This window comes from Eupeodes corollae, chromosome 3, assembly GCF_945859685.1.
Source record: "Eupeodes corollae chromosome 3, idEupCoro1.1, whole genome shotgun sequence".
NCBI lineage: Eukaryota > Metazoa > Arthropoda > Insecta > Diptera > Syrphidae > Eupeodes > Eupeodes corollae.
This window is the reverse complement of record NC_079149.1, coordinates 72,193,987-72,218,324: the sequence shown is the minus strand read 5'-3', so window position 1 is coordinate 72,218,324 and position 24,338 is coordinate 72,193,987. Positions and strand designations below refer to the sequence as shown.

The window sequence follows — 24,338 nt, the reverse complement described above, 5'->3', positions numbered from 1 at the left end:
CATTTTTATAATCTTTTATTTCGACTCTAGGGACCTTGAAACGTCGAGAAATGTCAACATTTTTAATTTGTCAAATCGGACCCATTACGATAACTTTCTATGGAAAGTTAAAAAGTATCGATGGTAGCCCTTTTGATTTTTATCTGAGCTTTTTTCTTGCACTCCTTTGTAGTTAGAGCGAGAGACAGACACTATACTCTTCCTGTTTTGCACATATTAATTGGATGGAGTATAGAAAAGTCAGCATCGGATTTAAATTACATATACAAGAAAGACATACCGTGTACTGATTACTTGCAGTCTACAATAAGAGGGAAGTACACTAGGTTCATACTACAAAAACAGTATATTATACATGCATACATATTTTATAAAGACAGGACTGTGTTTTATAAAGACAGTTAAAGGAAACACTATTCGTACTCTCTGAAACAAGAAGAACCAAGAAGATATTATAGAGTTCATTTTAATTATTCTAAGTTGGTTGTCTTACTTTCTTTTTTAATCATAACCAAGCGTTCTATATTTTTTTAGAGATTAATATAAGTAGGTAGGTACATTTTTTACGGTGAAGTAATTGTTAATGATGGTTGTTGACAAGATTCTTAATTGATATGATGAAAGGCTTTTCGTTGCAATAGGTAACAGCTTTCAGACTGTTTGAAAAGATTAAAAATAAAATATAATATAAAATATTTTTTAATCTCTAAGGGAAGGCTTTGTCTTTGTTTATATATTTGTACTCTTTTAGTTGGTAATTATTGATATTGTATACGTTAGCATGCATTTAAGTTTATTTCCGCTTAAGGGATGGATTTATAACACAAAGTAAAAAGCATTATAATGAGTTTTAGGACAGGCAGTATATGGACTTATAACAACCTTTGTTAACTAAGCTATACTAATGTAGGGATTGCGGTTCTGTTGTAAAAAAAAACGGTAAAGAGGATACATTCTGAAATTTAAATAAATACAGAAATTAGATGGCGCAGCACTCCTCTGAGAACTAGGGCCTGGTGCCTTTCAACTCTCGTGCATGAGATTTATGTTGTCAGGGATGGAGAGGACCTACATTTTTAAAGCCGATTTCATAACAAGAATAACTCTTGGAGGATTTGCAATTTCTCGCAAGGGGCAGTACAAGTGAAAAAACGAATCCATTAATTTTATGGAGATTCAATCTATAACAACACAAAAAACAGTACAAGCAATACCAGAAAGATATTTATGCCTTAATTACAATTACAATTGGTATACAGGATGTCCGGTAAAAAATATATAATCGTGAAACGGCTTATTGCCCACTTTATAGCTGTTCAGAAACCGGCCTTACTTCAAAGGGTATAATGTTTTTGTTTTATTTACTTTACGTTGTTGAATAAAACGACTAAAAGGGCATGAATTTCATAAATTTCCTTTCGAAAAATTTGTTTACATTGTAGCGTCCAAATATAATTAGTATACATATTTGATAGCTCTGGGACTTTTATTTATTAAAAAATTACTAAACTTGTTTTTTTTTTGCAAATTTTTTAAAAATAAAATAGAGAGATTTTGAATATTACGACTATAAATGAAAGAATTTGATCGTTTCTTTTTGGTAAAAAACTCTTCATAAATTGTGCAAAGCCACAAGTTGCTTAAAAATGTATTTAACAAAACAAAAATTAAAAAGAAAAAACATAATAAGATCAGAAAGAAAAACGAAAAGAACAGTTTTTTTTTTGTATAATTCCATACGTGACTCAGTTTCTTTATTTAATTTTAATTCCTTTGTATTTCTATTGCTGCTTTTTTATTTATAGCATTGCGTTTAATCCGGTAGTTCTAATTTTTAATAATTTGTGTATTGGCCAAACTAACAATACAACTTTACAACCACGAGCGCCGAAGGCAACACGGTAAAAATTAAGCCCATTTTTAACAAAACGGCCCACAAAACTATTCCTTGACGGAACCCTGAAAGTATTTTAAATATTCTTAAACGACATAGCTGTTTTTGTCTAAGACTATGATTGATATTGAAATCCTAAAATGTTATCAACAACGTAAACATACAAAATTAATTGCGGTATCATGCGTGAATTTTCTTAGGGATGTAGCTCGGTACCAAGCCCATTTTTTCGAAATTTCGGAATGTTTCAGGATAACGTGCATACATACATAAATTTTTCAAAGCTAAAATACATTTTTTTGTTTAAAAAGTTATACCTATAAGGAGAAAAGGAGCTTTATTTCTTTCGAATTGTGTGTTAATCGCAAACGCTCTTGCAAGTTCTTATGCCTTTATGATTCAAGTAGTTGGTGTATTAGAGTTACGGAAAATTTAGATATAGACTAATTTAAAAAATTTGGAACTACAATTGAACAAATGTTTAGTTCTACCAAAAAATTGCCTTCATTTCAACACCTCCACCATCTCATGTATATTTTACATTAAAAATAATCTCATTATGCATTTATTAACTTCCCATAGGAAGTTATTGTAATGGGTCCGATTTGTCAAATTGAAAATTTTGACATTTCTCGACGTTTCAAGGTCCCTAGAGTCAAAATAAAAGATTTTTAGAAAGATGTCTGTGCGTGCGTGTGTACGTACGTTTGTACGTCCGTACGTTCGCGACGTTTTTTTCGTCGTCCATAGCTCAAGAACCAAAAGAGATATCGACTTCAAATAAATTTTGTTATACAGATAATAAGGTAGAAAGATGCAGAAAGGGCTCTCAAGAAAATTGCGTGGGTGGTTTTTTACCATAACAGTTTAAAAAAAAGGTGATTAACCCCCAATATCTTACGAACCAAAAACGCTAGAGACTTGAATTAAATTTTATATAATATATTGTAACATGATACCAAACAGGTATATTTTTTGAAAAAAAAATCAATATAACGGTTTTTTTTTAAATCAATAAAACTGAAAAAAAAATTTGTCACCTCCAAAATTTTACGACTGAATTATGATTGTATCTCTAAAACAATTTTGTGCAACGAAAAATAATGTTTTTGACATCTGACAAAATTTTGAGAAAAATCGAATTGACAGTTTTTTTTTATAAAAAATAAAAATCTAAAAAAAACATAACACAAAGTTCGTAAAAATTGAATATCGATTCAAATATCTTTTCAAAAACTTGAAATTTAGGCTTCAAGCTTATTTTATCTTATAAGAAATATTGTTTTCAACATTTTGAAAAATGTTGAGAAAAATCGAATTGACAGTTTTTTTACAAAGAATAAAAACCTAAAAAAAAAATTTATAAAAGTTGGTAAAAATTGATTTTCGACTCGAATATCTTTTCAAAACTTTGAGATATTGGCTTCAGCTTACTTTTATCTTTCAAAAAATATTGTTTTCAACGTTTGGTAAAATTTTTAAAAAATCGAATTGACAGTTTTTTTACAAGAAATAAAACTCTAAAAAAAAACAATACTAAAACTTGGTAAAAATTTACTTTCGACTCAAATAGCTTTTCAAAACTTAAAAATATTGGCTTGAATTTTATTTTATTTCACAGAAAATATTGTTTTCGATATTCAGTAATTTTTATATAAAAATCCAACAGTCCGTTTTTTTCATAAAAAATAAAATCTACAAAAAATAATACGCAAATTTGGTAAAAATTGATACGAGAACATATAGACAAACTTTTAAGCAAGACAAATCGACAGACGGGATGGGAAGTTATCAGTGTGGGTCGCATCCCAGCCTACTTTTCATTAAATTTTGGTTCTTAACTATTTATTCCAAAAAAATATATACATATGTATGCACAAATCTCTTCGGTATGATATAAATAATATAATATTGAAGTTTGACTTATTTAATTTTCTTGTCGCACTGAGGAAACCTACTTTATTAAAAACTAGCGACATTTTCCTATGAATAATGCAAAAACCATTAGTCAAATAAAAAATGAAGCGAAAAAAGTACCAAATGGAATCGTCCCAGCGACATGGCGCCACTAGTCTCAATTATACCCGTTTTACTACTGAATTCTCATTCGGAAACTTCGGCGGCAACATTATATAGTTTACAAGCAAAACAAACGGAACTAAAAACAGAAGAGTCATACATCCCACCACCTACTTTTATAAAATAATTTTTTTCCTAAAAACCTGAAATATTTTTGTATCTTTCTGCTTCCTAGAGTAAGCAGTGCCGTTGATGTTCTGTAAAGCGAAGCAGGTGAACAAACTGCGGTGGTAACAAGCACTAAATATTAACTAGAGGCAAAGTGTACTCCATATTCTAAAAAAAAAATAAACAAAAATAACGCTTTAATGAATGCTATAGATATGTTTCTCCCTTCCCAAATGCATGAAAGGTATCCCTTCCTTTTATATCCCTGACACAAATGTCAAACAGTCTTACAACTGCACGAATGTGAATTTTATCATTTACGTTTCAAATAGCGCTTTTCCTTTCTTACTGAGTTAGTTTATTGCCAGTCGTTTCCCTTTTAATATTATTAGTAATTTTTTCCAAGGGTAACCAAGGGAACTTATCAACAAATACATTTTGCTTTTATAGTGTGTTTGAGCATGTTTGTGTTTTGTAAGGTGTAGGTGGCCGCCTGCCTGTCGACATTGCTCCGCGCCGGCCAGTCGGTCGGCGAATCAAAAAAATTATAATAACAGTATTCTAACTCTTTATGTTTTCTATTTTACAGCGGTTTTTTGTGTTCCGTTTTAATTTTTTGTTGGTTTGTTCGGCTCTTTGCCAGATGAGGGAAGTGCTCGTATTCCTTTTAGGTATATTTTAAATGAAAAGTAAGGCTGTAAAGGTATATACTTGGTTTATTTTTATTTTTAGTTCATGGGTTTAAAAAAAAATAGTTTTTCGTTGGAAAAGGGCGATTTATGGGACTTCGGCTAAGGCGTACCTATGGTTTTTTCCCTTAAGATAATAGGTTGGAGTTTTGAAATGCATAGCGCATAGCACTTACAACTGTTCGAATATTTTACTGAAACAAACAATTTTTGATTGGAAACATTTTTAGTAAAATACCTTAGCAATAAAATTCTAGCAGATAATTGAAGATTTTTAAATGTGGTTATGAGATTTTTAATTTAGTACGAAAAATACAAAATATATTCCTTTTTTTAAATTTTCTTAACAGATTGAAAAATTAAATTTAATATTATAATGTTTTTATATATGTACGTATTGTTGATTATTTACATATATTTTGTTTTAATATATTTAAAAACCGTAAGTGGTTGCACATTTGGTTTCCTAAAAGAGCTGTTTTTCGAATTTCTAAACAAAAATTTGATTCACACAGAGAAGATTCAGTTTTCACAAATTCGAAAACTATATCAGTGCTTAAAACGATATTAAGTATGGGTATGTTTGTACTACAAACTACTCCGCTCTCAAATGTTCCAGATCAAAAATATTTGCAACTTTGCTTTATTGTTGGAATTCTGAGTAGATCCATTTTATCTTCATCTTGTGTCTATTTCACTTTAACGTAAGCCGAAAAAATGAACTAATTAATCAGTTAACAAACATATGCATGTATGTAATGAAAATAACTGTCAAGACGTTTTTATTTTTTTATTTTAAATCGATTATGTCCAGTAAATTTGTGATTTGAATAGAGGACCTTGCGTTGAATCCGGTAATTGAATAATAATAACAAACATAATAACAATAATAATAATAATAATAATAATAATAATAATAATAATAATAATAATAATAATAATAATAATAATAATAATAATAATAATAATAATAATAATAATAATAATCATAATAATCATAATAATAATAATAATAATAATAATAATAATAATAATAATAATAATAATAATAATAAAAACAATAATAATAATAATAATAATAATAATAATAATAATAATAATAATAATAATAATAATAATAATAATAATAATAATAATAATAATAATAATAATAATAATAATAATGATAATAATAATAATAATAATAATAATAATAATAATAATAATAATAATAATAATAATAATAATAATAATAATAATAATAATAATAATAATAATAATAATAATAATAATAATAATAATAATAATAATAATAATAATAATAATAATAATAATAACAATAATAATAATAAAGCAGAAAGATGCAGAAAAAACTATCAACAAAATTGAGTGCGTGTTTTTTTTTACCACAAACCAATAACTCTAGCGACTTGAACTTAATTTTATATTATCTATTGTAACGTGATAGCAAACAAATATATTTTTAAATTCTGCAACATTAGCCTAATATTCACACACGCCCCCAAAGAAAAGAAGGATGACAACACCAAATATATGTTCTTGGAGCTCTTTCACAAAACATATAAGCAGTGTCCTAGCTAGCATATTAAAATTGTTCTGGAAGATTTTAATGCCAAGCTAGGAAGGAAAGACATCTTAGGTGGAATAATCGGGAAAAGCAGCCTGCACGATAACGGATTCAAAGAATTTGCTGGGGGCGAAACGTTATGGTACGCATTTCCCACACCTCAACATCCACAAAAGAACTTGGAGTTCTCCCGATCAATCTACAGTAAACCAAATTGGCCATATTGCGATCGACGCTAGACACGCTTCCACAATCATGGATGTCCAAACTTTCCGAGGAGCTAACATCGACTAGGACCAACACCTCATATGTAGCACTTCGCGTTTAAAGACTCAAGGCAAAAGAGGGAGATGCTTTGAGAAGATATAAAGTGAAACGGCTACAATCGCAAGAGATCGCCAAATCCTTTTTCGACCGAGTCACAAGTAACCTCGCTCCACTATTATCTGTAAGATATGGCGGGAAGAACGAATGCCCGATGATTTTGAAAAAAAGAAGACCCTCTTAACTACACCAACTATATAGGTATCAGTCTACCAAACATTGCTTGCAAAATCTTCTCTTCCGTAATAAGTGAACGTCTACAGCCCATCGTCAACAACCTGATAGGTGCTTATCGGTGTTGTTTTAGACTAGGAAAGTCAACAGACGATCATATATTCACATTACGGCAGATCCTGGAAAAAGTTCAAGAACACCTTATCGACATAGGTGTCGATCTTTTCATGGATTTTAAGGCCGCACATGACAGCATCTACAGGGGGCCATGTCTAGTTTTGGCTATCCTGACAGAATGGCCATTGAAAATTCACGCTCCTACACACAGGTTGGAAGCAACTTAACAGAACTTTTCGATGTCAAAAAAGGCATCGATGTCACCGAGGTTTCGGTCAAAACGTCACCACCGACAGACGTAACTTTAACTTAACTTAACTATAAACGCAGAAAACAACACCAGCGCTGAAATCAAACGAAGAATAACTCTTGCTTACCGCTGTTTCTTTGGGCGAAGAAATCAATTGAGTGGCAAAGCCCTCTCTCGAGCGACCAATGTGTCGCTTTATAAGACCCCATACTCATCTTGCTATACGGTGAAGAATCATAGACTATGACATAAGCGGATAAAAGAACCTTGGGTCGTTTTGAGAGAAAAGTTCTTCATGTGATCTAAGGTCCCGTATGCATAGGAGGGAAGTGGAGGAGAATATGATACGATGAGCTGTACCGGCTGTACAGCGACGTAGACTTAGCCAGAAGGGATAAAGTACAACGACTAAGCCAATGCCCCGGCCCAGAAAGTCTTCGAATCCACACCCACAGGACAGCGCAGTAGAGGAAGACCGCGGATCAGGTGGCTGGTACAAATGGAAAGTAACCTAACCCAACTTCGAGCGCGAAACTGGAGATATCTAGTTAGCGACCGAGCTGGATGGAGAAGTTAGAGTGAGACCCAGTTCACACTGCAGCGCCACCCTGAGTAAGTAAGTAATTCGTCAAATGCTAACAAGAAAAATGGTTATTATTAAGTCGATATATGTATCTACTGGTTCTTAAGCTATGTACGACTAAAAATAGTATCCTGAACGTTCTGACTATAACGTACTTACACAAACACACATACAGCTCTCTAAAAAATTTTGATTTAGATTATAAAGGCCTTGAAACGTTAAAATATTTATTTCGGCAAATTGTATTGAAGCTTATGCTTTAATCGTTGATTTTACACTCTTCGAAGTTCCTTCAATGATAAAATGGAGCCAATGGGATATTGCCGGCGTGGTCTGAATTTCAGCCTTTTTTTTTGTTTTTCAAGTCAATTTCCCTACATTACATACAATAAATCTTAGGTTAAAATATTATACTGATTGAAAGATACAAACTTAAACCATATTTAAATAAATGTAATTGAAAATTTCGTTATTTACATGTTCAAAAAATATTGGACACCTGACTGATAATTCCGAATCTGGTTTAATAAATTTAAATTCAGTTAGATCAATTTTGCAATTGAAGGTTAAAATTTTCATGGAAAATTATATATTATTTTGCAAAACAAAAGTTCTGAAGATAAGTTCCAATGCACATATAGTATACAAATGTAATGTCACGCTTTATTCATACATACACGCACTCGACAAATTTTAATAAACCTTCCCGCCTTCCTTGCTTTCGATTATTCTATTATATTGGTATCCTTTATATGTCCAACTAACAATAGTAGAATAGCCCCATATGTACCTACTAACAGAAACAAATAATAATCGCTCCCTTGTTTAGGTCAGAGAAGCAGTCCATCTGGTCATTTGCACAAAGGAATCCCAACTCACATGCATACAAAAAAAACACAGCCTGTCGGAAGTAGAAAAAATGTGAACTTAAGTACGGCGATATGTGATATCCTTCAGAACTCGCGCTTATTTGATGGTATGTATTGCTCCAATGATTTGAAGTATGATTCTTTGAATATTTCTCCTTTAGAATTAGAATATAAAGTTTCGTATGTTTGTGTGTATGGTCTTCACTTTGATGATGATTTCCCATGTGCATAGAAGCCGTGTAAGTGTAGATTGTACAATAAAATTGTGTTAATCGCTCATTCCGTGACCGATGCGACCTTTTGAATAGGTATAATACATTCGTTCTTACCCACCAATTCCACTTCATTGCTAATGTTTTTTGACAACAATGACGTAAGGGCCAGAGAAAAAGTAAAACACATATGTATTGTGTTGATAGTTAAGCACAAAGCTTGGAATTTTTAACCTCTTTTATAAATATTATAAAATTATACATTATAAAACAAAAACGTCATTCTATGTAGTATAAAGTCAATATGAAGGTAATATTATGTGTTGTTTTTATGCTGCCGTACAAATAGATTCACAATATAATTTTTTTTTAACTCTTGACTCTACCAAAGAAACCAAAATAACCCTTCAGCTTTAACCTACAGAATATTTTCTGTCGGTTTTTAGACTATTTAAGAAGAAACATATTAGTCATTAGAAAAATAACCCATGTCTGATATTTATCCGCACAACAGCTTGGAAATGCATCACTTACCTGAAATAAGAAGAAGAATAGAGTAATAAATAATAATAATAACAGATTTGTTTGTAGTTTTTGTAAAGCATATTTATGTTTTTTATGATTCAAAGAACAGATCCAAATTGTTAAGTTCAACATTAATCATTTGTATAATCAAACACTTTTCGATCGCATGAAGATCTACTAACAGATTAGCTTTAAACACACAATCGCTATAAAAAGCTTCCTTTTAAGTTTCATTTCAATGTCGTTATAAAGTCATAATATTTTCTTACTCATTTCTTTTCTCAGTTTTTGAAATCCACATATTATATTGACGAGAGGACGAAAGCAAGGCAACGAGTACAATCCCATGCTGTCAACATTTTTGAGTTATTACATTTCAAAGTGGCCTGAAGGAATGAACATGCAAACGAATTGAATGATTCAAACGATACAGATGTCGAGAAGTATAGGGGATGAGATAGAAGACAGAGTTTAAAATATTTCCAGTTATTTAATGGTGCTTTTATTCTGGTGGATTTATCTACTTATAATATATATTTCTTAGAATTAAGTTGATCATCCATTTTTTAAATGAAAAACAAAAAACAAAGATTTAGGTTTAATATTTGAAACATTGGCTTTAATTTAAGTTTTTATTGGCATTTTTAATAACTCCGAATTTATTCCTTTAATGATCTGTCCAAATCAATCCTATAGTATTCTTTGGCTAATAATTGCATTTAGATTTTATGTATAAACACATTATTCTTAGAATTAAAAACTGCTAAAAAATTGAAGAAACCATACAAATAATTTTCATTCATTAAACCGATTCTACAATCCTGGCACAGAACATATGGTCGCAAGTATAGTTAAATTTAAGCATACATGCTTCCCTGATATGTAAGGATGTTGAATTTTATTTTCTTTTTAGGTTGGATTACACTGATATCGAAAATCAAAGAACAAAGTTTTTTAATTTACGAATAAGTTTGGTATAATATTCTCATACAAGTCTTATTTTTTCACATAGCAATATATGTACATAAGTTATAAAATAAAATTTATTTTCTTTTTATTTAAAAAAAAACATTTATTTTTTCTTTATTGATTAGAGTATTGCTAACAATTATATAATTGGCTAACATTAAACTAATTGCGGTCTTCAAGAATTCAGTATTTTCTACTGATTTGGATTTCACAAGACTCCCTTTAAACAAATGGTTATGTTTGTTAAATTGTGAACATACCATTTCGTATAAATGGCATAAATTCAGCACTAATGCGTAATATTCGAATTAATCGTTCTGAGTTGATCAATATGCAAAATTGAGTATCGCGCAAAAGCTTAGTGCATCATTAGTAATACATTGTACACCCACAAATTACGTCAGTATTCAAAAATCAATATTTAAAAAAAAAACTTATTAGATACTTTGTGTAAGATGCAAATAGACACATAATTCGAGTTTTTCCATTCCCTTATCGCTTAATTTAAAATTATACTAAAAAAATATAACCTGCAAGCTTCTTACTTGTTAATTTACGTTTAGATATTTAATTGAGTAACCATACAAATAAAAAACCTTTCAAAAGTATATGATTATTTTGTAAATTGGAGTAAAGTATAGTAAAGTATATGTATCTACACTTTTCCCTAGAAATATCTATATATGTAAAACTGAAATCAAGCAAAAGAGGAAACCTTTGTTACTTGGTTTTAAAACTTCTTATCCAATTGTAATGCAGTTTTTTTTTTGTAATGAAATAGGATATCACGGAGCAGGTTTAAGGCATAAATAAAGTCCGATAATGTTAGTCCAACAGTGTCCATTTTGTAGTATCGCGAAACAAAGCCCACTAGCTAAAGTGCTTAAAGAAACGACGTTTATTGTGTTGGACAAATCGAATATGGTAAATAAAGGTGGGCCTGAAGCTCTGGATCATACACTTAGAGATTTTTGAGCTGATGAACGTTCAATGGGAGGTGTTGTGATACTGTTCGCTGGTAATTTTCGGGAAACATTGCCAGCTGTGCCAAGAGGTACAAAAAGTGATGAAATAAATGCTTGCCTAAAATAGTCGTTTTTGTGGGCTTCTGTCAAACTTTTAAGATTGACCACAAACATGCGCGTATATTTGGGTGGTGATAATAACGCAGCACAATTTTCAAGAACTCTTCTGGATATAGGAAATGGAAATATTTTAACCCTGCAGTCGTCGCTCGGATTACTATTGTAATCCACTCATACAAAATGGAGTATTCCTAAGAAACTAGTGGTGGGGATTTTTCGTCTCTTTTAGTACTTGCAGTTAAATAGTTAGAACTGTTAGTTAACTATACTTAATATAACATGTAATTACATTTTAAAGCCAAAATGAATTTGAAAAAATTAAAGCATTTTGGTTTTATTCTAATTTTAAAATGGATTACATATGTAATCCACGCGACGACTGATGTAACATTTTGGTGTGCAACGACTGCAGGGTTAAATAATGATGGTGAAGTACTAATAGAACCAACATTTGCAACCAGCGTCAATGGACAAGACGCCGCAAGTCGCCCAAATTTCAGAGAAGATGGATGATTGGTTACGCGAAGGAGCAATTTTAGCACCTAAAAACCATTTTGTTACAAGCATAAATAATAAATTCTTTCAATGTTTCAGGACCACCAACAAACTTATCTTTCTATTAATAATCTAACAGATCAAGATAATCCTATTGATATTAGAATTGAATTTTTGAATTCTTTGAATACATCAGGACTTCCTCCGCATAAACTGGACTTGAAAATTGGGTCTCCAATAATACTTATGGTACTAGATTACGGATAGTATCTATTGAGGAACGTGATTGAAGCTAAAATTCTTTCCGGCTCAGCTCAAGGTAAAGCCGTTTTCATTCCCAGGATACCGATGATTACTAACGAACACCCGTTCGAATTTTAACGAGTACAATTTCCTATAAAGCTTTATTTTGCTATGTCTATCATTAAGGCACAGGGACATACACTGAAGTTTGCAGGCCTTGACATCACAAATCCATGTTTTACCGAAGGCAAGTTTATGTTGCTTGCTTCCATGTCAGCTCGACAAGAAATCTATTTGTGTATGCGCCTCACCAAAGAACAAAAAATTTTGCTTACAATTATGACCGTAATAAAGAAATATGTACAGAGATAGTATATAAATTAATAAATAGAAAAGGTACAATATAAGAAAATAGTAGTTTTTTAATCCTCATTTTTGTATATAAAATAGTTAAATACCTCCCGGGTGAAGCCGGGTAGACCAAATTAAACATTAATATGAATAAAACTTAAATTTGAAATGTTTGTATGTATTTATTTATGTAATTTTTATTTGTATACATACAAAATGTATGGCATAAGAATACATATATTTAAAATGATGCATACCCATATTTTGCCGAGGTATATGCCAACATTCCTATTTACTCCGTTCGACCACCGCAACAATAACAAAAACAATGGATTAACGCACCCACAAAATTTAGTGTCCTATCTGCAGTAATTAGCTGTCAGAATATTTTGATAAATATCCACATGTTATTCGCATACACCTTAAGCAGAATTGTATTGCTCCCTTTGGATGGTTGTATTCGGTTTGGAATCGGTCAGTGGTTTGGGTTGTTTGCGCTACATCAACCCTGCTTGAACACAATCATTTTAACAGACACGACACGCCAATGTTGTAATTTATATTAAAAAAATTCCAAATGGTAAATGTTGCACCAAACAAAAAACTTTAAACAGTCCATGAATTGACTATCTATGGATAAAGTGAACGTAGCAAAATCGATTGTTAGAACCCGGAACAATTTCTCGTTTTCTGTGAAAGCTGCTTTAGATTACAGACGATTTGTATTCGACATTTTAGCCTGGGTTAAGCAACATCTGTAACTAAACAGGGTAATTCACAAAGTTTACAAAACTTAGATTTGAAGTATACACTACAAATAAAAAAACTGTACCTATTTCCTTTTCTCTTTGATGCCTAAGTGCATGTTGCATTGTATTTAGTCAATACGTTTATAATAAATGGTGCAAGTTTTTACGATTTGAAATCAAAAAGGCATGCGTCGAAAAGGCAAAATCATGGTTTGCGCAGAATAAGCTTTCCGTTATGGAATGGCCCGACCTTAACCCCATCGAAAAGTTGGGGAGGGGGGTGTGTTAAGAACGCAATTCATAATGCAAAACCCAAGAATTCGAAAGAATTGTGGGAAGCAGTGCGTGATTGGTGGAACGCAATAGCAGTCGAGAGGTGTCCGGTTTTAGTTGGCTCGATGCCACGTAGATGCGAAGCAGTCATAAAAAACAATGGTTATACAACAAAGTACTAATTGTAAGCTAACATTATTTATGTACTTTCATATAATTCAGTACTTTGCTATGCACTGCTATTTTTATGAACAGCCATGTATTTAAAAAATGCTTTTAACTGTGACAAAGTTATAGGTACAAAATCGATAATACTCTGTTATTATGAATAAAATATTTTAGTTTGTTATTAGAAGTTTAATGACATATATTATAACGTTGATATTGAATATTGTTTTATTTAAAGAGCACTGCTATTTTTAAGAACACAACTGTATAAAGAATATATACCAAACATGGAGATCAAATGCGATAAGAATTAAATCTTTGTTCGAGTATTATTATAATCAGCGACGCAGAAGATTATATCTTCCCAAACAAAGTCATAATGCAGGCTTTGGAACATGTAGATTCAGTTCACTGAATAATAACAAGAATTTTCAGGGAAAGTTCGCTGCAAAAGTAACGATTTATTGAGCGACTAATTTAAGCAGCTCGGGAATCATCAAGCTTCGAAAACTGAATCGACTAAAATACTGATAAGTGATGATTAATGTGACTAACGCTACGATATTCAAAAGAAAATTCCGACTCTAACATTTCTCATTTCAAGGGTTCCAAAGACCCCATTGATATGCCCTTTAAGTTTAAACGAATTCAATTTCCGATTTGTCTTGCATTCGCCATGACAGTAAACAAATCACAATGTCAATTCTTGAGTGTTTTTTCGTGCGAAGTGAGAAAATGCATATTTTTATTTTCTTCAATTGCTGGTGTTAGTTGTTTTTGCTTCTTATAACACGACGAAGAATGTCATATGTTCACTTAAAAAAATCAATTCAAGTGTTACCCACCGAACAAAAATAAATACAAAGATACGTACAATGAACATACTCTTAAAATGCATGAGTATGTTTTATGTATCTGTTTATGTTATCCTATGGAATTGCTTTAATAAATAAATTTTGTTTTAATTCATTTTATTACGTTACAAATACCTAAACCTACCTAACTAACTAACCCACCTTAAATTTCTTATAAGAATTGAAAATTCACATTTTTAACATAAACGATTGTATAATTAATATTAAAACTGTTACATTTTTAGTATTATAGAAATAAACATATTATTGCTGCCTTTGTTTAATTGAGGGTACTTCCTAAATAACTCCTTTGGATAACTCCATTTATTAATTCGATCTTACCAACAAGAATAAGGTTTTTGTCATCGTATGCGAATCACCCTGTGAACTTGTTTCAATGCGAACATGAACATTTATATTGTTATAACCTTTTGATGTTAAAAGGCAAAATCTGATCTCTGAAAATGTAAGAGGAAAGAGTAGAGGCGGAACACATACATAATTAGTGGTCATCTTTGCTGTCGTCGTCTTTGATTATATGATGCTTTTCTTGGTCATTTGGTAAGCAGAGAAGCCGAATAGACCACCAGGAAGAATAGAGGCTTGAAATATGTTTTCGCCGAGGATATAAAAACACAATTACACACGCATTGTTCACTTCCATATTTACTTATCCTCGCAAGAATAGTTCGGTTCCTTCATCTGTAGATACTGTGTACATGTTTTATGAGCCATTTATTTTATAAACACACAATAGTCCCAGCAAATGATCCCATTAATCCTGTATAAATGGCTTCAAGGAGAAACGTTGCTGTTGTAGGTTTCCTCGAAAGGCTGGGCAGGATATACATTTTACATACATATGAATGTAAAGTTTATTAAAGCAAAAACATTAATGTTGGAAAAAGAGCTAGGTACTTCTGTATAAAAAAAACCTCAGTAATAAGTCTGCAGTGAAAGATAATGATATTTAAAAATAGGCCCATTTTCAAATCAACGAAGACTTAATTTTAGATCGAAGCAAGCCTTAATAATGACAGATATTTGGTATGAAATGAGTACTGGCTAATTATTGATTAAGGAATAGGGATACGTTGTCTTTTTGGGTTCAACACAATTATTTCGATCGCATCACCTACTAACACTAGTTGGATCGCCTACATGGCCTGGTGGTAGCTGTGGTAGTGTATGCGAATTATAGTTTTCATTAGAAAAAGTGTAATTGTAAACATTTACAAAAACTGTTTTATTTTTTTTTATTTTACAAGTTTGCTTGCTAACTTGCCATTGCATTTTCAACACGACAATGTCCCTATTGAAACAGCTATGGTGGTTAAGACATTGGTTAAGTGCCAAAATGTGAGGTTATTGTTAACCGCCTTACTTACGAGACATCAATGCAATAGAAAACGTTATTTAATGGCTAGTTCGTAAATTTTAATAGTCTGGCAAACAATATTTCATCATAGGGTAGCAAATTATAGGCATCAAACACGCTTGTTAAACATTTTTTTTTACAATAGCCGTACACTTAAAAGGATTTGTACATATTTAATTTAAGAGCAAGTATAACGGTTAAATTATTTAAGGGAAGGAATACAACTGGCTATTTTAGTAGAGCATAGTCCGTTAAAATAACGGACTACAAAAAAGAGTGAAGTAAGATACTTAACGACAATGTTAAAGTGACGTAATTGAGTTACGAATTTTTTTTTATCGTCAACAACCATTTTAAAAACTCTTTTATGAATATTATCCAAAAAGCAAGTTCGTTGACCACCAGTCCAGAGAGGGTTATACTCAAGTTTTGGACGAATATGTACGTTTTGTATTTATTATAGCCAGATTAGAAGGAATGAAAAAAGCCCTATATAATGTTGTGTAGATCGGTATTAATGAACTTAACATATTTTGTCACTGCAGATCTACATCCAAAGAGTAGGGATGTGATTCAAGAAAAAAAAAGAAACTCACAAATTGTACGAGTCGTTTCCTAATCGAATCTAAAATGTAATGTTTAAAAAGTGTAAATCATTCTTGGATTGATTAAAAAGCACGAAACTCACTAAATGTATTAGATTTTAGAGTAAGCCAGTTTTTAAGTATCTCAGAGCATTTTAGCAAATCGAACGATTTTGTTCCATAAAAGAAACTTAGTTTTTTAATCTAATGGGCTTAACCTGTAATATTTGCTTGTCATTTTGTAAAAAGTTAGTGTCAACACATATACACATATCTATACACATAAAGACCATAATAGGTACGAACAAATGAACCCCTTTCCTTCAGTTCTCATTTTATTCAGCTCCAAATTACTAAATGGAAAACATACAAAAAAAAAACAAATTAAATACAAATTTTTCGATTCTATTCTTTTCTCTTTCGAGTTGACCCTATGAAAATAAAACGATGTATGTAGATCTAAGACATACAATGTTCATACATCTATCTATTTTTTTGTTCTTATATTTGTTTACTTACCAAAAATGTTATGTCGCTTTTCATATAACTACCTTAGCATTTGAAACACAAAATAGCCATATTCCCGTCATAATAAAATTAACCCAAACAGAAACCAGAATCACAAAATATTGATGTAGTACTTGTTAAAAGATGACCCCTATGGATCATTTTCCATGATAAGACGAATATTTTGTTTTTAAAACTTAATGGAATCGTCTAAATCTTTTTCTTAAAAAAATTAGATTATTATTTGCTTTTTTGTTTGTGAAACATTTAAGATCGAATAGTTCTAATACAAGTCCTTTTTAAACTAAATTAAATTTAAAATCGTTATCTCAGTTGGGTCTTGAGAAAAAAAGGACGGCCAAATTTTCCCTAAGTATAAGAACATTCGAACGTCCAAACAAACTAAAAAAAGATACATGTTTCGAAAAACTATTTATTTAAATTCTAGGGACCTTGAAACGTTTACAAAATTTGAGTTAAGGAAATACCATTAACATAAATACATACATAAAATTCAAAATTGGTAAAAATAGACAGTATTATTTAATTCGATTGTCAATGGATTTTTGGTCGAAAATACATTTATTATTTTTATTTTTTTTAGTTTTCGAGCGAATAAAAACTGAGTACTTAAAACAAAATTGTACATGTAATTGTTATACATATGTGATACCGATTCGAAAATAATAACTATTTTCTATTTTTTTTAAACATGCACAGAATCTGGCTGAAATATGCTGTTTTAAAAATGTTTTTATAACTATCATTATTACGTCATTTTAATTCAGTTTATTTATTTTATATGATAAACATTATGTAAAGTTCTAATAGAGAAACCAAGTTTTAATTTGAATTCTTCAAGGAAAATCATGATTGGTTTTTACGAATTTTAGTCTAGCTTTAAGATAATGATTAAAATAAAGAATGAATTATGAAGGAAACATTATTAATAAACTTTAAATTGTTCAAAGTCAAAATAAATGCTTCTTTCAAAATAATCCAGAGGAAATTTGTTTTTTAACAATTCTCAGAACGCTTTGTTTTGAAGGGTTGCCTTCTTCTTCAAAAATAATAATCAAGACGTTTTTTTTTCGCATCAAAAAATTTTTCAGAAGACAGTCTCTTTTTTATTTTAAAAACATTAAAAAGGTGGACAGTATTTTTGTATACAATAAATTATTAAATTCAAATATGATATTATTTTAATCGGTCTTATTTGTCAAATTGAAAATTTTGACATTTCTTGACGTCTCAAGGACGTCAAATCAAAGATTTATGTTGTAGAGGATTCTATATCCATGAATATGTTTTCGGTCGGTTGAAGCGATAATTAAAATCAAGTAATGTAAGCAGAATGGAAAGTTCGCAATACAAAGGAAAGGACTTCAGTTGAATGCCGAAACACATCCCATCAGTGCGCACGCGTAAGACTGTAGATCGTTTTTCTCTCTATGTTGTTTGTTTGTATTATTTCGAATACAAAAATCAACAAGAGCAATACAAAAAATCAATTAATTTATATTCAATTCCAAAATTAAAAATAAATAGCTACAAAAAGAAAAATAGACCAGAGTACAGTGAATACATATGTACACAAAAAAACAATGCAATGAGCTTCATATGTGATTCCCTCCAACTCCAAACTTACTCGTCTTACAGCTGTTTTGTATGGTCACTGCATGCAGTGCTTATTTTAAAATCATACAGTGCTGCAATATACTATGGAGTTATTTTAGATACCTAAATTACGATTATATGTTTTTGGGTGTACATGAGGGAATCAGTGTGATTTACCACTAAGGCATACAACTAATGCAAAATTGCAATTATGAAGTTTTTTAGTGTTTAACTGCATAATTGACTATTTTATTTTTGTATGGTAATGGCATTCGGGGACTTCAGAATGTCTGAAAAGATCCAGCCATTCCGTATAAAAAGCGAACCCTCCTACTTTCTAGCTATCCACTTACACTTATGTTCAGAATTGAATGTTCGAAAACTCATTGCTGTTTTGTCGCTAAAGCGTGATCTTCTTTAAGTATTTTTTCAGTTCTAGGCATGTGTACCGCAGACAATCTTTAATAAAGTGATCACAAAAACTATAATATAAAGTGATGATGCAAGTGGATGTTTATCCTTTCTGATCTGGCTGAAGTCTATAAACCTTATTTCGTCAGAAATTCGAGTATAATTCTCATAGTCGGGCAAGTGCCGCTTGAGTCTCTTGGATATAATTTAAAAATAGGTAACCGTTGTCTAATAGAAACATTTGTAAATCTTGAACAACCCTGCAATGTTCCACATTTGTCATTATTTTTATGAACAGTGCTATAGTAGTTTAGCCAGCTGCATTCCTCCCTAAAACAGTTCAAACGTTCTAGACTTGGCTTCAAATTTACCATTGAGCCTGATTTCGGACATACTGTTAAGTAAATATTCTTATTTTGAGCTGCATTACGCGAATTTAAAATACTTTACCAGGCTATTCATTGCAATATGGAGACATTGAAAATTAATGATCATCGGTATCTCATTTCACCTCCTATCCTAAAAAAGTACAGGCTAAACACAATTGTTGTAGTAACACAATTCTAGAACTAAGTTCTTCTATTTAATATTCTTAATAGCTATGAAATCGAAAAACAAAATTTTCAATGCTGAAAATAAGTTCAATTATTTTTTAATTTAAAAATTTTTTTGTGAATCAATTGTGTAGAAAATATCTGCAGTAGAAAATCGATGCAATTCATTCATTTGTATTCATGGGTTTAAGGAACGAAAAGTATGTACGAACAAGAAAATACATTTAACGAAAAAATGCACATATTTGGAATGCCCTTTGAGATAGCCCCTTTTTATTTCCTGTTTCAGAGCAGATATAACGTGAGATACTCCTAGAATCAGGATTATCCTTTACTGTGGACACACACTATACTTTAAAGTGTAGAAATTAAATTTCAATAATTAAAAAAAAAAACAGAGTGCAAGCAGCTATTGTCACATCATCAAGCTGATCACAGTCGTTATTAAAGCCAACAATATAATATGAGCATCTCAAACTAGTGGCAGCTGCTACATACTTCATTGCACTTACCGTTTGATTGAAGGCTTCCATCAATAACATTCACCCAACCAACGATAAAGCGCAGTAGTGCAAAATTCCAAGGATATCCAACAATCATAGTCGGCGGCGCGGCCGGCGCGGCATTCAAATTGCACACTTGAGCACGAAATGAGTTCTTCAGTACAAGCCAAAGTCCTTGCTTGTTCCTTTTCTTTTTCATTCTGTCTCTTTTCTGCATTTTCAATTCAAACATGCTATCTTTCTCATATCCTATTCATGAATTAAATATTGTATAAATCGAAAACAGAACAAAACTCAGCCAACATACACACAATATTAACATTCCCAACATACAGTTGATTCCTTCACAACTGGCTTTTGCTGCTACCATAGCTAGTCTAGGCATGCATGCATATTGCATATTCTTATCCCTAGATTATTTCGATTTCGATGGATTTAAGAAGGAACGTGTTCCATCACAAACTCTTATCCCTTTTTTTTGTGCACTCCATACATACATATATCAGCCCTTGACTTGTATTTTGAATGTAAACGTATCAAACAAAAGAAAAAGTGCCATTCATAGTGGCATCGAAACCACTAACACCAGTATATCAGTAAAGTTATATACGTATAAGAAATGACTCACGAAAAGGACATTATTTTCATCGATATTCGATATAAGTAATATAGCTACGTTACGTGCCCTGGTAATAGGATAGATTGGCGCCGCGCCGCCGTCGTGTCCAAAAGTTTTCCACTCAATATTTTCTTTGTCTTTTTTTCCCTTGTCTTGGATGATAAGTTCGGAGGATGAACAAATACTGATTGGAGGGTGGGGAAAAATAAATTCAAAAGTTTTAGAAGGAAATTTTAAGCAAAATAGGGAGGAGGCTATTATAGGAATAAAGTAGTGGTGTTTGCTATGGCAGGCCGAGGTACCAAGTAGTGTCAAAAAAGTTACTTATCGCAGAACTGACAAATTGAAGTTCACGAAAAAGAAAACAAAAAGTATATCTTGTTGAAATATTTTTATTTCAAAGGAAAGAAAAAGTAGATTAATAAAAATAAAACAAAACTTGATCCATTCACACCATTTCTTATCGGGTGAGCTATCGCAGGCTACTGAAGAACATTAGAGCACACAATTTTTAATAATATGCAATGTTTAATATGCACATGCAACTACATATAAGTACATAAACACAATTAAATTAAATTAAGAATTAAGTTTGTACATATGTACATATATATAAGCAGCAGGAAGTGATTTTTCAAGTATATTCAATTTGGAATAAAAAGTGTTTAATTCATTAATATTTTTTTTGATTTTCATTGTATAAACATTTTTTTTAAATGATTACACTCTGTAACATTTATAAATAATACTTTATTTTTGATAAAGAAATATTGAGAAAGGATAAAATATAATCTTAATATAAGGAGCAAAAAATAGTAGTTTACATTGGTTTCATGGGAAAAAACGTTAAAAAAAAAAAAAAACAAATAAATAAAAACTCATAGTAATTAAGTTAATAATATTATGTTGTGAATTATTGAGTGTTATGACGGCAGCACAGCGGCGTTGCATGGAGGCATTTACTTCCATGATTTTTTAATCACGACCCGTAGCTTGTTGATATTTTCAGTTTTGCTTTCCAAACCTTAACTTTCATAAATTGTATGGCGCAACAGACCGTTTGAGAAATAGGGCCTAGTGACTGACAACTCTCAACCAATCCTGTGTGCGAGTACTGTTGGGAGGGATGAAAAGGACCTAGAGTTTTAAGCCGAATCCGAACGGCAAATTTGAGAAAGCACTTTTCATGTCAAGAATTACTCTTGGTGATTTTTTCAATTCCTCGCAAGAGGCAGTACCAGTGAAAAAAAAAACTTTATGTGGCATAGGCAGGGATATTTGCTCACAGATTTTCTATGAGAGTTTGGTCGAGAGACTGATTATAGGCCCCTTCATAAGGTCATTGTTCTCATCTCGAAACTATTACTATTACTATTACTTTGGGCTTCCATTTGTGTGTGTTTGAGGCCTTATTTCATTGAAATGCCCATATGTGAGTAGCATCGTTTACGTATCAATTGTACATTTGGGTGCTGTTACATCCCGAGCCAAGGTATAGGACCAACTCAATAGTAAGAAAAACAGCTGTATTTTGAGTAATTTTAGTTACTTTATTGACAAATATCATAACTGAGCCGTGATTTAGGAATTTTTTCAGGCAAGACACTTATTAACACCTTTGAAAAATGACTGAATCCTTCGGGTCAACAAATTTCTTTATTCTAAATCGAAATGTATGTTCTTAACGCCGTTCGATAGTAAGAACACACCGTGCCTTTTGTTCAAATATCAATATTGTACAATCGAACCTTAACGTGCGTCAATGCCTCACACCTCACCGTGTATTGGAAAAGTGTGCAGTAATTTTCAGTTTCACAAAACAGAGTCCACATGCAGAAATCATTGAAAGGATATTTTTTTTTTCATGTAATGGTTATTTTTGAAAGGCAAATACTAATGTTGATTCACATTCACTATTTTCAGCTCTAAAACAGTATAGCAATGTACACGGCTATCTTGGTGTTCAGGGGAGTAAAGAGACAGACTCCATTTCATACCTAGTTCTCTAAAGCTTATCGTCTTAAATATTTCATTTGCTTAATTTTGCTAGTTAACTTTTAAGCGATACGAAAAATGTTTTGTGTGCAACTCAATTACGTTGCCCTTCAAACATTTAGAAACAAATTTAAACATTAAGAATAATAATAAATTAAATAGTGATGGAGTTATAAAATATTAGCCTACAAATATAAAAAATAGCTTGACTCTCGAGAAAATATATGCAATCGGAATAAATTACTATGATTACATGATAAAAACCTCTCACATTTCCTTTAGACTTAATAAAATTAAAAAAAAAGGATTGAGACCAATCTGTTGATTAAAAATTAACTTCTTTATTTATGTATTTATTGTACATAATTATTATTTATTTATTATAAACGAAAAAATTTTCAACCCTTGAACACATCACAATGTTTTAGTCAGAAATATTGAGTTTGAATGTTCATTTTTATTGTAATAAATGAACATCTTGAGTGCGATCTTACGTAGAGTGGCGAATTGATTGTTACTGATGACCGTGAATTATCGATTCGCCACTGTTCCAATAATTGCATTTAGGTGTAAGGCCTTTCAAAATGAAGCTAGTGATAGAATTGAAGCCGAACGACCTACCAAAGCGGCGAATTTTTGGTGAATGATCTGTTGAAAAGTTGGCCTGGAAAGTTCCACGTTTGTATTGGTAAGTTGTGTTTAATTAAGACGACGCTCATTTCTGGTTGAATGTGAAGAGAATTACATGAGCTACCAATGTTTTTTTTTATAAGGGGAGATTACTACCCATATTATGTAAAGACACAGTGTTAGCACTAGGAAGAGGAGAGAGAAGTTGAAAGGTGGTGTCGGTGCACATTGGTTTTGAATTCTTGAATATTGCAATGCCTGGGAAAAACAGAGAGTGGTAAGAAATGCCACATTCGCATAGTACGGCTAAAGAATGAATCTCTGTACTTGACAGTACGACCGAAGTTGGGCTCGAGGGTATACTGATGAGCATTCCTAGAAGCGCGAGTATTACGGTTGAACTGTTTAAGAAGAGATATGCAACTGGCTATTTCTCTTGAGCACAAATCGTTAAAATAACGGTAAAAAAGCTTGAGACAAGAATCTTTACGACTATGTTCGAGCGACGTAGAAGATCCTATGATGGTGTTATCACCAATTAATCTAAATGCTCTACGTTCAATGCTGTCCAAGAGGCTTAAGTAGGTTGCAGGTGCACCAGCACCTTGAGTTATACTCAAGCTTTGGACGTACATATATACGTTTTGTAGATTACAGGCATTTTGGCTACATCACGTATGTGATCATTCCACAAAAGGTGGTTGGTGATACACATACCGAGAATATCGAGATGTTCAGTCTCCTCGATGCAAGCGCCATCCATGGATAATGGCAAGGGGGGTATATCTCGCTTTAACGATACAAGACAGCATTGGGTTTTCTAAGCATTAGATTCCACGCGAATTATGAGGTTGCGGATTCATTGGGCCGTATTTCTTCAAAGGTGATAACAATGGCACCAGACATTTTTTGGCTTGATTGGCATGTGGTTTCAACAACAAAATGGATTTATTTATTTTTAT

General features: G+C 31.6%; 1 protein-coding gene across 33 annotated transcripts in view; it reads right to left on the bottom strand.

Moving 5' to 3' along the window:
* The window catches only part of LOC129952611 (protein muscleblind), a 269,585-nt gene that overhangs the window by 95,532 nt on the left and 149,715 nt on the right, over positions 1–24,338 (bottom strand). The window contains exon 4 of one of the 33 annotated variants that reach the window (XM_056065325.1): positions 9,084–9,313. The exons of 31 other annotated variants lie outside the window; for them this stretch is intronic. In XM_056065325.1, the coding sequence (XP_055921300.1) occupies positions 9,236–9,313 (78 nt within the window). In that variant the 3' untranslated portion in view covers positions 9,084–9,235. Of the gene's footprint in view, positions 1–9,083; positions 9,401–24,338 lie in introns of those variants that run through there. One more of the 33 variants, XM_056065324.1, reaches the window with a different exon arrangement.